This window comes from Myiozetetes cayanensis, unplaced genomic scaffold (assembly GCF_022539395.1).
Source record: "Myiozetetes cayanensis isolate MyiCay16 unplaced genomic scaffold, myiCay2020 scf3, whole genome shotgun sequence".
Classification (NCBI taxonomy): Eukaryota; Metazoa; Chordata; class Aves; order Passeriformes; family Tyrannidae; genus Myiozetetes; species Myiozetetes cayanensis.
The window spans coordinates 70472935-70486302 of NW_026087521.1; the positions used below are offsets into that span (position 1 = coordinate 70472935).

At 47.4% G+C, this 13368-nt stretch overlaps 1 protein-coding gene across 4 annotated transcripts in view; it reads left to right on the forward strand.

The window, feature by feature from the left end:
• The window catches only part of RASSF8 (Ras association domain family member 8), a 75581-nt gene that overhangs the window by 57468 nt on the left and 4745 nt on the right, over positions 1-13368 (forward strand). For all 4 annotated transcript variants that reach the window (XM_050325379.1, XM_050325381.1, XM_050325377.1 and 1 more), the window contains exons 4-5: positions 9425-10314; positions 12504-12648. In XM_050325379.1, the coding sequence (XP_050181336.1) occupies positions 9425-10314; positions 12504-12648 (1035 nt within the window). The remainder of the gene's footprint in view (positions 1-9424; positions 10315-12503; positions 12649-13368) is intronic.

Genomic DNA, 13368 nt, shown 5'->3' on the forward strand with positions numbered 1-13368 from the left:
CCAGAGCACGAAAAATGTCACACTCCCAGTTCTAGACAGTAATTTTATGTTCTCCTGTGTAATTTCTCTTTGTTTGTTTGTTTGTTTTTTCAGTTATCAGCCTGAATTTTTCCAAGGACTCCATGAGCCTTGGAAACACGCAGGTTTTGTCAGCCCCAGTTCATCTGGGACAGGCGAGCTCTGGTTCCAAGGGGAGATAAATTTCTGTTGCAACCAGAGCCAAATTAGGATAATCCACTGGAAGATTCCTTCCTGAGGCAGATATGCTCTCTGGAAAACACCCCTTACAACTTCACTCTCATGGGGGCAGCTCGGACAGTGTGGAACACCACACAAATTGCACTTTGGCAGGTGGGGCTTTGCCAACCCTCCTGTCAGGCCCTTCATCACAGAAGCAACCCATGTCTGCTCCTCTGATTTGGCTGTAGGTGCCAGCTTACCGGGAGTAATTGTCGCTGGAATTTGAATGGGAATCTGTTAAAGTGTATCCCTGCAGCTCTCACCTGACACTTGGTGGTGGAAAGCAGCCAGCCTTGAGTTGGCTTCCTCCTCGCTTGGCTCCGATTGTATTTTCCACTTTGCAGTCTGGCTCCTTCAGCAGTCGCAGAGCTTGGCTGGACTCAGGATTGTTTTGTCTGTCTGTTGGTCTGTCTGCAGAGGTTTTGAGGTGCTCTTTTTGTTTTATCGCCTCTTACAGTTTATTAAGCAGATCCCTTGACTTAAAAAATACACCACCCACAGTGCAGTCTCCTTACCTGAGCCCGAAATGTGAACTGCAACAAGTATGTCACTTTCTTGAAGTGCAGTGTCTGGAATATCTGAGAATTAACTTACTTTACAGCCATATCCACTGTAGGAAGCACAAGCCAAAGTTACCTGGGTTAAGACATCCACTGTTAAGAAGCTTCCTGTGGGCAAATGAAGCTGCCTCTGTCCTTAGAGATATGAAAAGTAAAGCTTTGTCATGTATTTCAAAAATCAAAATCAGAATTAATCTTGGAGGATGGACTGTGCTTAGAAGGCACCTTTGACCACCTGCTGTTTAGAGCAGGGTCAGCCCCAGACCAGGTTGCTCAGGACAAACAACCTGATGGATATTTGTTACCTATTCTTGCATTATGATGTCCATCTGCTGCCTGTCTGTTGATCGCTGCAGAACAGGACATGATTCTACCCCAAGTAAGAGTTCTAGAGAGGTTTTGGTTGTTTTGTTTTGGTTTTTTTTTTTTTTAATTTCCATTTGGATTGAAGTTAAAGGATTTGAATTAAGTCTCAAAACCCCCTCATTCTTTAAAGCAAAAAAAAAATGGAGAGTTGTCTACTTTGGTGATCTCAGCCAAGATTATTTTAAAAATACGTGTATATAATTTAATGAATGTGAGACAGAATAATATAAACTAGATCTAATTTTGGATGCTGAAATGGATTGTGCCTCTTGATTTAGGAGGAGTTAGAAATGCCTTAGCTGGAGGGTGGGTCGCTGGAATTCCGTTCAAGACAGACATAAAACTATTCAGTTAGAAGTTTCCAGAGAATGAAATCACCTCCCCCTGGGATCTTGAAGAACACTTGATACTACCTTTTATGAGTTTTATCCAGGCCTGCTTTATTTTTATTTTTTTTATTATTTTTTTTTTATTTTTAACTCAAGCTGCTTGCAAGTTACAAAAATTTGGCTTTTAATACAAGTGAGAGGAGTGATGGTTTCATCATGAAAAAAATCAGCCCTCACCGCTTTGGGAATGGAAAGTAGGATATGGTCTTAATTGAGTGTGTGTAAATGTAGTGACTCCTCTCAAAAAATCTTTGTAATGCTGAGGGGAAAAGCAAATGGGATCCTGAAAGAGGGAGCATATCTTTTCAGCTGATGACTTAGGCAAATGTAGTTTAACTGTGGATGGTTTGGTTTTGTTTTGTTTTGAAATTGGCTTTTACTGGTTGTTTTCCATTCAAAAAAAACCAACCAACCAAACAAAAAACATTGCAAAGGAATGTGAGACTAATACTGGAGTCACAAATACACTTGTCTTGTTCCTTCAGAAGTGTTCTTCTCCCAGTTCCAGCCCCTGTGAGGATCTTTACTGCATTCATTGTGATTTCTTTTACCCCTGGAGACTAGAAAGCATCTTTTGTAGTCAGAATGACTTGTTTCTTTCCTAGAAAGAGAATATTTCAGTTTAGAGACACGAAGTTTGAATTTCTTACTCAAGGGCACTTTTTTAATGCCCTCCCCATAATTTTTTTGTGGCAAATAATTAAAATGGCAGACTGGCTTTAAATAGTGCTGGAGGTTTGGGGTTTTCTGGCTGGAGAATATGAGCAACACTTCACTGAACAAGAAGTACAGCTGTCTCTTTTTAAAATTAAACAAATGCAGCTGTCACGGGTTTGGTTTTTTTTTTTTTATTGCAGTTGAGTTATTTTTCCTCAAAGATAAATGGGGTGTGTTTATGAAAATAAAGCACAGATTTGTCGGTGCTGTCTCAGACGTGCGTTACAGCATCGCGAGGCTCAGCCAGAGCTGTGTCTGGAAAGATCACACTACTCCTTTTACAAGAAGTAAATGTAGTGACAGGACAAGGGGGAATGGCTTCAAACTGGCAGAGAGGAGGTGTAGATTGGATATCAGGGAGAAATCCTTTCCTGGGAGGGAGGTGAGGCCCTAGCACAGGTTGCCCAGAGAAGCTGTGGCTGCTCCATCCCTGGCAGTGTCCAAGGCCAGGTTGGATGGGGCTCTGAGCAACCTGGGCTAGTGGGAGGTGTCCCTGCCCATGGCAGGGGGTTGGAACTGGATGATCTTTCAGGTCCCTTCCAACTCCAGCCATTCTGTGATTCACTGATGTCTCTTCTTACGTTCATCTCTTCTTCCAAGTAGTTTCTGCTAAATCAAGTGCCAGAGCTGACTGTCAGACACTTTGAGAGAGGGGGGAAAAAGAGTCTGAGCAAATTGAACCTCAGCACTGGCTCTGAAAAGAATTAGAAGGGAGCCATTCTTACTGTGTACCAGCTAAGGTTTTTAACCTTAAATTAATCATGTAGTTTACTGCTAAGAATCGCTTAAAACTTGTGGTGCCTTTGACCCCAAAATTTCATTCTCCGCCGCTTCAAATAGCAGCATTGAGGGATAATAAGCACAAGAAAGCTGTGTGCTGTGATGAACTTTGTGGTTCAGGAAATCTGGTGGCAGTGACCTCTCTGAGAGGCACAGTGGCTGGGTGGGGTGATTTGTCTCCAGCTTCAGTGGTGGGATACCTCTCCAGCAGTGGTGGTGCCTGCAGCAGGAACCTGGGCTGCCTGATGTGCTTTTGCTGTCGTCTGGCCTTGGCCAAACTGCTCCTCAAAGTTGTTTTTCCTGTTTAGGACACAAATGTGGTACCTGGGGTTGCTCAGAGAAAAAGGCAGCTCAAAGTAGGAAGTGACTCCAAGTGCTTTGTGTTGTCAGGTTGTGATGAACTCTTGTATGCCCTTTTTTTTGAGAGCCAGGGTAGTGGTAATAAACTAAGGCTGCAGTCCTGATAAAGACACTGGGAGCACAGCTCTGCCCAAAGAACTCAGCAGGCCTGGATATCTCAGTGGAGCCTGGATGTCTCAGTGGGTATTTCTTCCTAGGACTGGACTCCCCTGCTTCTTTATTTTCTATGGAATTCATGCATGTCTGTGCAAAATATGGCACAAGTTAAGAAATCTGAGTAACACAAACTCTAAGCTCTATTTTGAAGGTTCTTTTACTCCTAATCTTTGGGCATTTAATGAGTTCTCAAGTAGCCAGAGTGGCATTTTTTAAAAATCGCTATGAGTGTTAAGTATGGCATAATGAATGTAATATCATCTTCATAAATCAAAGATGGAGAGTTCAGATCACCCTGGGCTGATTAAAATTGCCAGCAATTACTTTTTCTATCCATGCTGTCAGGGATTCAGGAGTTGGTGCTGTTTGTCCCTGTGGTGAGGCAGAGCATTTTCACCCACGTGTTCCACATATTAAGAGTTCTTAGGAGTTTTTACCCACGTTACAAGGATGTTTTACTTTACATTGCCTTGTTAAGGAAGGCAGGATCCTTCAGCCTGTGAGACCAGGGCAGTGACTCACCTGCTTGCACTGACTCACTGCTGTAGGTCCTGGCTCTTCAAGCATGGGAGGCACTTAATGAAAAGATGGATCTTGCTCGGCATAAACATTTGTAGCCTGATGGGAAAGATAAGGCACAGTTCCCCTTTTTTTTTTTTTTCCTGGTGTATCATCCTGCCTTCATACCAAGAAAATGTAGTGCCTGAAATGCTTTAAATGTAGGGGATGATGGACTTCTTTGGGGGGGAGTAACAGGTTGAATAATTCCTGAAAAAGAGAATTGATGACCTCTCAGGTTACGGTCCTGCCAAAAGTGTTGCCTGAGAAACGCTGCTGCTACTTCTTCTTTCCTTTGGAGTTTCATTTTCACTTTTGGCTGCAGCAGGAGTCACTCATGTCTACTGTGTAAGCTGCAAATATTAAAGCACATAGAGGACCCTAAAGTGAATAATAGTTACATGGGTCCTGCTGCCTTCATGGAGTGTAATTTAAAACTCTGCCACTTGAGAGTCTAAAAAAACCCTGTTCAATTACCCTGTTCCTGTATTTCATTAGTTTAATCACCGTTCATTGTGATGGAATCTGTGTTTAAATTACCAAATTACATCAATCCCAAGTTTGTGTGCTTAGGGAGCTGTAGGTGGGAACTTAACCTCCTAAACTTGACACTGTCCCTTGGTGCAGATGCAGCGTGCTGCAGAGATGTAAAGATACCCCTGCTTCTTTTACAGCTTGTTATTTGCTGTCTTGCAAAACAGATATGAATTCTTGATGATTGCTTTGAGATGGTAATATCATATTCATGTAGGGTCTTCATTCTGGGGAATGAAGAAGAGAAAAGAGAGAATGGTTTGGGTTGGAAGGTATCTTAAAGATCATCTTGGTCCAAAATTCCCTGTGGGCTCCCTTCAGGTCCTGGAAGGCCACAATGAGGTCACCCCAAAGCTTCTCTTCTCCAGGCTGAGCAATCCCAACTCTCTCAGCCTTTCCTCCCAGCAGAGCTGCTCCATCCCTCTGATCATCCTGGTGTCCCTCCTCTGGACTCTCTCCAGCAGCTCCATGTCCTTGCTGTGCTGGGCCCCCAGAGCTGGAGGCAGCTCTGCAGGGGGATCTCACCTGAGGGAGCAGAATTTTCCCCTTCCCCTGCTGACCATGGAATAGGGTGTGGAGGCTTTTTTGCTTCCATCAACCCCTGAATTGCTGTTTTTTTGAACAGGGAAACATGGAACACAGCACTGCTGATGCTTTTTGGGGGCTGTCTGGGTTGTTTTCTCTGCCATTCTCAGCAACAGGCTTTGACAGATGTACTAAAAAAAAAAAGAGACTCCAACATGTTCTAGTTGTACATATTGCTAAAGTTAGATTTCAGAAGTCACAAGGGATCCACTGGCAAGGCAGGTACCCATGTGAACATCAGGACAACAACTAAGGCTGTGCTTTGGCTGCTCACTGAGCTGACTCCTGAACTGGTCACTGACCTTTATCTGGAAATACTTCATAATTCTGCATTGAGATTTAATGTAATCTGCAGCTGGGAGGAACACCCTGTAGTTTAGGGGACACTGTACATTGCTGATCCGAGGCTTGTTACGTGAACACAACTGTAACTTCATTTTTAAAGTGATAAGGTTTGCACGAGTGAGGTGGGGCTGAGTTCTGCCAGGTGCTTTGTGTGTCCCAAAGCTCACGGACAACGTGCAGGGCAAGAAGCAGCACGCAGGCCTGGAGCTGCTCCTTGGCAACAACCCAGGCAAGCTGCCTTTTTTTTTTTTTTTTTTTTTTTTTTCCTCCTTGTCAGTGGTAGCACATCAAAACCAGCAGTTTGTTGCAGGGACGCCTGTGTTCTGAAACACTCTGTCATTAGTTCTGAATTAACTCATTCACCCTTTCATTTGTGAATTAATCCCCTCTAATGCAGGCCAACATCACAGCTGTGGTTGTCTGGGCATTGTTAGCCTGCATCGTACATAGGCTGAGCCCTAAACCTGGGTGATGATCTCGGGTGAGGACAGCTTTGTTTTAGACCAGTGCTGGACTCCAGGTGTGGTTGTTGAAGGGTGTAAGTAGTGTAAGTATTACTCCCACAAAACACTTCCTTTTATGTGGCTCTTTGAGTGCTGCGTTCGTTATTTAGGGCTGCGTGTTGATTTGGAACCCTGAGCTAAGATGGAAATGGTTCTTGGCAAGTGCTTTGCTTAGTTCTTTAATTCACTTTTGGTTGAGATTGTTAGAGCTTTATTCTCCTCCCCTCCTTTCTTCTTTTTTTTTTTTTTTTGATCTGTTGTTACATTTCTTTTAAATGATGAATTTAATAGCAGAGTGAATAGAAACTTGCACGCTGCTCGCTCCCCTAGTGGTACCTACTCCTGTTTGCAATTTCCAGACTGCTTTGAACTTGACTGTTCCTGACACAACACAAGCATTAGTAGCACAACCATGATTACAAGCTGAAAGCTTCTAAGAGTAACAAAACAGAGCAGTTGAAGTGCAACCTTTGTCCTGGGTTCTGGGGTGTGTTTTCACTGAATTTTTCTCCTCAGAGGTTTTATTGTTAATATGCTGTGGCAAGCAGTGCTAGGTTTATTTTTCCTACAACAGCACCAATGCCTGCAACAAACTATAAATCTTCATGGATCAATGAGCAATATTGTGAGCTGGCAGAAATCTCTCACTTTATATCTTGGCAGAGTAAACTTGTTTTTGAAGTACTTTATTAAAACAAACCTTAAATCTGTTTCTGAGAGTGTTGGCCAAGCATGTTAGTGTGCTGATAGATTTTTTTTCCCTTTTTTTCCTCTTTTCCCCCCCTCAGTGCCTGCCTACAGCCACTTACAAACAAGGCATTCAGGGGGGTGGATTGCTGTTCTCATGCTGCCTGCCTTGTTTTGTTGGTTTCTACCCGTCAAATCCTTAAGCCCTCACTCCTGACTTGGAAGTGAACGTGGACATTTTGGTCTCTGAGCTTGGCCAGCCAACAACCTCTGGGATGAGCCAGGAGCCAGAGCTGCCCTGTTCTCTTGGCGGGGCCTCCACAGCCAGTTTTTGTTGTTGTTCGTTGCGTCCTGAGCTGATTGTGAGAAAGTGAGATCAGGGGGACCCTGGGGAAGCTCTTTGTAAGGCAATATTGAATTTTAGGGGTGGGGGAAGCAGGTTGATTACCACAGTCTCCTGCGAATCCGAGGTGAGGGGTCCACGTGAGTGCTGTGATTGGAGGTGGGAGGCAGATCTCCAGCCTGAGGTTAGGATATTTTTGTCCTTTTGGAAAAACGAGTGGTGGTTGGGCAGGTGGTGTGAGGAAAGAAAATGCATCAAATGGATTACCACTGATATCTACATGTCTTCCAACTCCTCCACTCTATAGCTGTATGTATGGCAGGTATTTTAGGCACTTATGTGCTGAAATAAATCATTTGAATGATCATCTCTCTTGGAAATGGATATAGGTAATGCATTAAAGTGGCTAATGATGTTTTTAAGGTTAATGGCAATTGTGGAGCTGTTCAGAAATTCATTAGCATCACGTGCTTTAAAAGCAGTTGATCTTTCACATCTTTTTGTAAACACTGTTGTGTGGCTTTTAAGTGAAGTCACTTTGATAAGGGAAACTCTCTTCTGCATTTGGAGAGTGCTGTATCTCAGAGTAGTAAGAGGGTTTGGAAAAATCCCATGAGGGGTATCAGGGGAGGAAGATTGCTGAGCTGAATTTAAGCATGTCGGGTGGCAGCACAAATGAAGTTGTACTCAAAAAGCACACCAGACTGCACTTACTGTATATTGAGCTATCACCAGAGTGCTCACAAAAAACTCCCAGCACTACTAAAGGACTTGAGCTGCTTCCTGAAGGCTGAGTATCCCAGAGGGGATGTGAGAGCTGCTGTTCCAGAGGAGGAGCCTGTGCAGAGAGCAGTTCAGGCAGCCCGTGCCACTCTGGTCCCTCTGCTCCCCTCAGTGAAGGTTTGTCACAGCAGCAGCACTGCCAGGGGTCACCTGAGCTGGCATCACACTGCTGGGACCTGGGCTGGCTCTCCCCAGTGTCTGAGTGAATGGGAGGCATGAACTGGGGGACTGAGGCTCTGTCAGTCATTCACAGCTGCCTCTCATTGATGAAAGAGTTTAACAGCAAACACTCCTCCCCTAAATTTCATGTTTCTCAGTGGCTGAAAGATGTGGGACTCCTGTTCATGTTTTCTTCCTCTAGAGCCTTGTACTGGGTGTATTTATGTGGTGGTTGCCAGCATCACTGGGTCACTCGCCTTAAACTTTGCAGGAGGGTGGGGAGGCCCTGGCACAGGTTGCCCAGAGAAGCTGTGGCTGCCCCATCCCTGGAAGTGCTCCAGGCCAGGTTGGTGGGGATGCTGAGCAACCTGGGATAGTGGAAGCAGGGGGGTGGAATGAGATTGATCTTCACGGTCGCTCCCAACCCAAACCATTCCGTGATTCCGTGAATCCACCAGTCCTTCCAAACCTGGCGGCAGCCCTGGGGTTGTGCGGGTGTGAACAGCTCCTCCCTGCTGCTGCTGCTGCGGGGGAGAGGGTTTGGAGCTGAACTCAGGGAGGTGCGGGCACCGTCAGGGAGGCAGCGTGTGCTGTGACACGAGAACAGTGCAGGGCGGGGAGGGCGTGGAGCGGGACACGGACACCCCGCGGGGCTGTGCGGGGATGAGGGATGGACAGACACCCCCGGGGCTGTGCGGGGGGAAGGAGGGATGGACAGACACCCCGGGGCTGTGCTGGGGAGGAGGAGGGATGGACAGACACTCGCGGGGCTGTGCGGAGGATGGAGGGATGGACAGACACCCTCGCGGGGCTGTGCGGGGAGGAGGGATGGACAGACACCCCCGGGGCTGTGCGGGGGGGAGGGATGGACAGACACCCCGGGGCTGTACGAGGGAGGAGGGATGGACAGACAGCGCGGGGCTGTGCGGGGAGGAGGGATGGACAGGCACCCCGGGGCTGTGCGGGGGGGAGGGATGGACAGACACCCCCGGGGCTGTGCGGGGAGGGGAGAGATGGACAGACACCCCGGGGCTGTGCGGGGGGGATGAGGGATGGACAGACACCCCCGGGGCTGTGCGGAGGGATGGAGGGATGGACAGACACCCTCGCGGGGCTGTGCGGGGAGGAGGGATGGACAGGCACCCCCGGGGCTGTGCGGGGGGGAGGGATGGACAGACACCCCGGGGCTGTGCCGGGGGGATGAGGGATGGACAGACACCCCCGAGGCTGTGCGAGTGATGGAGGATGGGACACGGACATCCTCCGGGGCTGTGCGGGATGCGGGCACGGACGGTGCCGCCCCGCGGTGTCCCCGCAGCGCCGTCCCGCGGCCGCGCTGACGCTGTGCTGTCCCCGCAGGGCGCACCGGGCGGTACACGCTGATCGAGAAGTGGCGGGACACGGAGCGGCACCTGGCGCCGCACGAGAACCCCATCGTGTCCCTCAACAAGTGGGGGCAGTACGCCAGCGACGTGCAGCTGATCCTGCGGCGCACGGGGCCCTCCCTGAGCGAGCGGCCCACGTCGGACAGCGTGGCGCGCATCCCCGAGAGGACGCTGTACCGGCAGAGCTTGCCGCCCCTGGCCAAGCTGAGGCCGCCCGGGGACAAGTCCATGAAGAGGAGGGAGCCCAAGAGGAAATCCCTCACCTTCACCGGGGGCGCCAAGGGGTTAATGGACATCTTCGGGAAGAGCAAGGAGTCCGAGTTCAAGCAAAAGGTGCTCAACAACTGTAAAACGACGGCGGACGAGCTGAAGAAGCTGATCCACCTCCAGACGGAGAAGCTGCAGTGCATCGAGAAGCAGCTGGAGTCCAACGAGGCCGAGATCCGCTACTGGGAGCAGAAGTACAACGCCAGCCTGGAAGAAGAAATCCTCAAGCTGGAGCAGAAGATCAAGCGGAACGAGGTGGAGATCGAGGAGGAAGAGTTCTGGGAGAACGAGCTGCAGATCGAGCAGGAGAACGAGAAGCAGCTGAAGGAGCAGCTGCAGGAGATGAGGCAGAGGATCCTGGAGTGCGAGAACAAGCTCAAGGACTACGTGTCTCAGATCCACAACATGGAGAGCGGCCTTGAAGCGGAGAAGCTGCAGCGGGAAGTTCAGGAGTCCCAAGTGAATGAAGAAGAGGTGAAGGAAAAAATCGAGAAGGTGAAGGGTGAAATTGATATTCAGGGCCAGCAGAGTCTGAGGCTGGAGAATGGCATTAAAGCTGTAGAAAGGTCTTTGGGCCAAGCGACCAAGAAGTTACAGGTAAGACTGTCTTTTTATCTGTAGCTAAAGAAAAGTTGAAGACATGACCGTGGCAAATTCCTCTTAGGCAGATTTAAAAAAACCACGAGAAAGTTACCACTGTGATTTGGGGTAAAAGGAGGAAAGTGTTTCATTTTTGGATTGCATTTCAGATTTTTTTTTTTTTTGGAAGGGCAGACAGGTTTCATTTCACCTGCATGTAATTTGCTCATTGAAAGCATCTGAGATGAAAAACAACAATTTACACCATGGTAGCCTTTCCTGAGGCTAAGCTTCTGATCCTTGCTAGGTTTGTCTGCCACCACAAGACATGAATTAAAAAGAACAGCACCTGGATAGATGGATGTAGAGCTAAAGTAGCTGTTACCTTACAGGGCTTTTGTTTTAAAGAACAGCATCCCCTTTTTCCTGGCTGACTTGCTGGTGTTCAGGATTTTATTTTCTCTTAAACCTTCAGGTGTTTGTGGCACTGGTGTCAGAGGAGAACCCAGGCCCTGCTTCCTTGCTAAAGTTAATGATATCACTTGGAACTTGATAGAGCATGAAAGAATAAATGGAAATCCAGCTGGCAGCTGGATGAGGTAAAGGAGAGATTGGAGCTCCTGGGATTTGGAGCTGGATGAAGCACCATATCAGCTGGAGCTGTGCTTCTTGCTGATTCCCAGGATTCACAGTTAGTATATTCCCTGGTGCTGCAGTTGCATCAAGGTGATTCTGCTGTGAATATGTAAAGGGATTTTGCATCCTTACTGCTGAGCAGCTACAGCCTTGTCAGTATAAGCTGGTTTTACCAAATGATGAGGGGGAAAAAAAGTAACCTTTTCATCCAAAGCAAAACGGGTGAAAACTCTGAGCAGTTTTGGCCATGTTTATCAGTCTTTAAGTTTCCAGGCTGTGCTTAAGGTTTTGCACTGATGGAAAGCATCAGGTCCTCTTGTATGTGATTTACCTGTCCTCAGTAGCATTTATTGAGGCTATGGAGGATCAAAAATATGGTTCAAAATATTTCTGGCTTGTTTCTTTTTCTAGGCTAGGTTTTACTTTCCTGGGAAAGTTCCTGTTAAATTCAGATCTTCCAAGCTTGCTCTAAAGCGTAAAGCTGCACAAATCTAAAGTCCAGGAGGAAATAAACTGAGCTCTGTATTGTGGAGTTTGGGGGGAGAGGAAACAGAGAAATATTTTCTCGCAAGGCAGTAAATATTTTCTTGCATGCTGAAAGTTAAAAATTAATATTTACGGAACTGCTGATTTGAAAGAGGAAAGTTGAGCATGGGTGTCTTTTATAGACCTTTCAGCAAGGAAATAAAGAAATTTTCGATTCACTAGATTTCCCGTGATAAGAGCAGGAAGGTGGCATTTTTTAGCAAGAGTTTTCTGGTAATTTGTGGCCAGATAGTAGGAATTCCATCCTGACTGTGGAGAGAGTACCAGATGCAGTTCTCTGCTAATGAAGCTCAACCTGTGTGTGTGCAGGGGAACAATTGTAGCTCTAAGACTGTCGTAATCTCTCAGAGCTGTAAGTTTTGCATATATCTTGCCAGAACTACAGAGCCTTGAGGAAAGTCCTAAATTATCTTCTGTGCTTTGAAGGGCTGGTGAACCAGCCAGGCTTTGGCCTCGTTGCACAAAACATTTGCAGAGTGAGAAGGTTCTGTCCATAAAAAATTAAGTAGAAAACGCAAAGAACAAGAAGAGAAAGCAATTATACTACTTTTAAGATCAGAGATGTCCAAGCCATGCTGGACACTTCAGGCAGAACTAAGATTTGGTGCCAGACTGCTGCTCAGTTGGTTATTTTTTTTCAGAGGGCACACTATGACCTTTATTGGCTTACATCTGATGTGCTGAAATTGTTCTCAGGTGATATGAGAAACATCTGCTGGTCATCCCAGGAGCAATGCAAAAACATAACATATAAAAAAACCCCAGCAGTCACCTGTACTTAGGGTTGGACTCAATGATCTCAGAGGTCTTTTCCAACCTAATTGATTCTGTGATTCCAGTAAATCATAGTGAGTGTTGACCTGCTCTTTAAATTACAAGATTTAAAAAAAAAAACCTGCTAGTTCTTCAGTTTGCATTTGAATTTAAAAATAGAGGCTTTCTTGTCAAAAGGAGTTGCCCAGTTGTAAATGGAGTCTTGAAGTGCTGCCTTGCGTGCTCAGCAGACGTTTCCTCTTTGCCGGCAGGACAGGGAACAGGAACTGGAGCAGCTGACCAAGGAGCTGCGCCAGGTGAACCTGCAGCAGTTCATCCAGCAGACGGGAACGAAGGTGACGGTGCTGCCGGCAGACCCCGTGGAGGTGGAGGCCCCACCTGTGGAGCTGGAGAGAGGTGCAGCCCTGGGGGAATGCTTTGGGTGGGTGGGAGAAGGGGCTGGCACTGCCTTAAGGGCAGCGCTGGTGCGAGAAGGGAGCGCTCTGTTAGCGAAGGCCCTGAGCAGAGCACTAACAAAGCACGCTGTCGGATATTCCTTTCCGTTCCAAGGATTTAGCAGGCTATAAATGAAGAGCAGTGTGTGGATAACTTCTCTCCTGCTGTGCCTGGGTGTGTGTTTGTCCCATCTAAGCCAGTGGCTTTCAAGAGTGGCTGTGGGCACGTAAAGCTGGCACACGGGATCATTGCGCTTCTGACAGTGCTGCTCATCTGGGTTCTTCCCCTTCTGGTGTTGTCAGAGTAGGAAAAGGAATGTGTCTGGATCTCCAGAAATCCCAGACAGCAGCAGTCCCACGGGAATAGGAGCTAATCCAGCTGGGCTGCCAGCCATCCAGAAGCCCTGCACAGATGGCTGTTACGGCACGTGCAAGTTGACTTTGCCCCTGGCGAGATCAGGGCAACCTGCACGTGCCCACAGCTGGATTCAGATTTTCCTGGACAGAAGCACGGGATGTGTGTCAGAGCTGTGGCACAGGCACAGCTGTGTGCTTTGACAATGCTCCTCTTTCAAGGGGGCCGTTTGCCTCGCCGTTCTCCTTGGCGTGGTTCTGTTCTCCTTTCGGAAAACTTTCCAACCAAAAGGCACTGGGAGCATAAGGCGGGGGGAGTGGAAGGAAC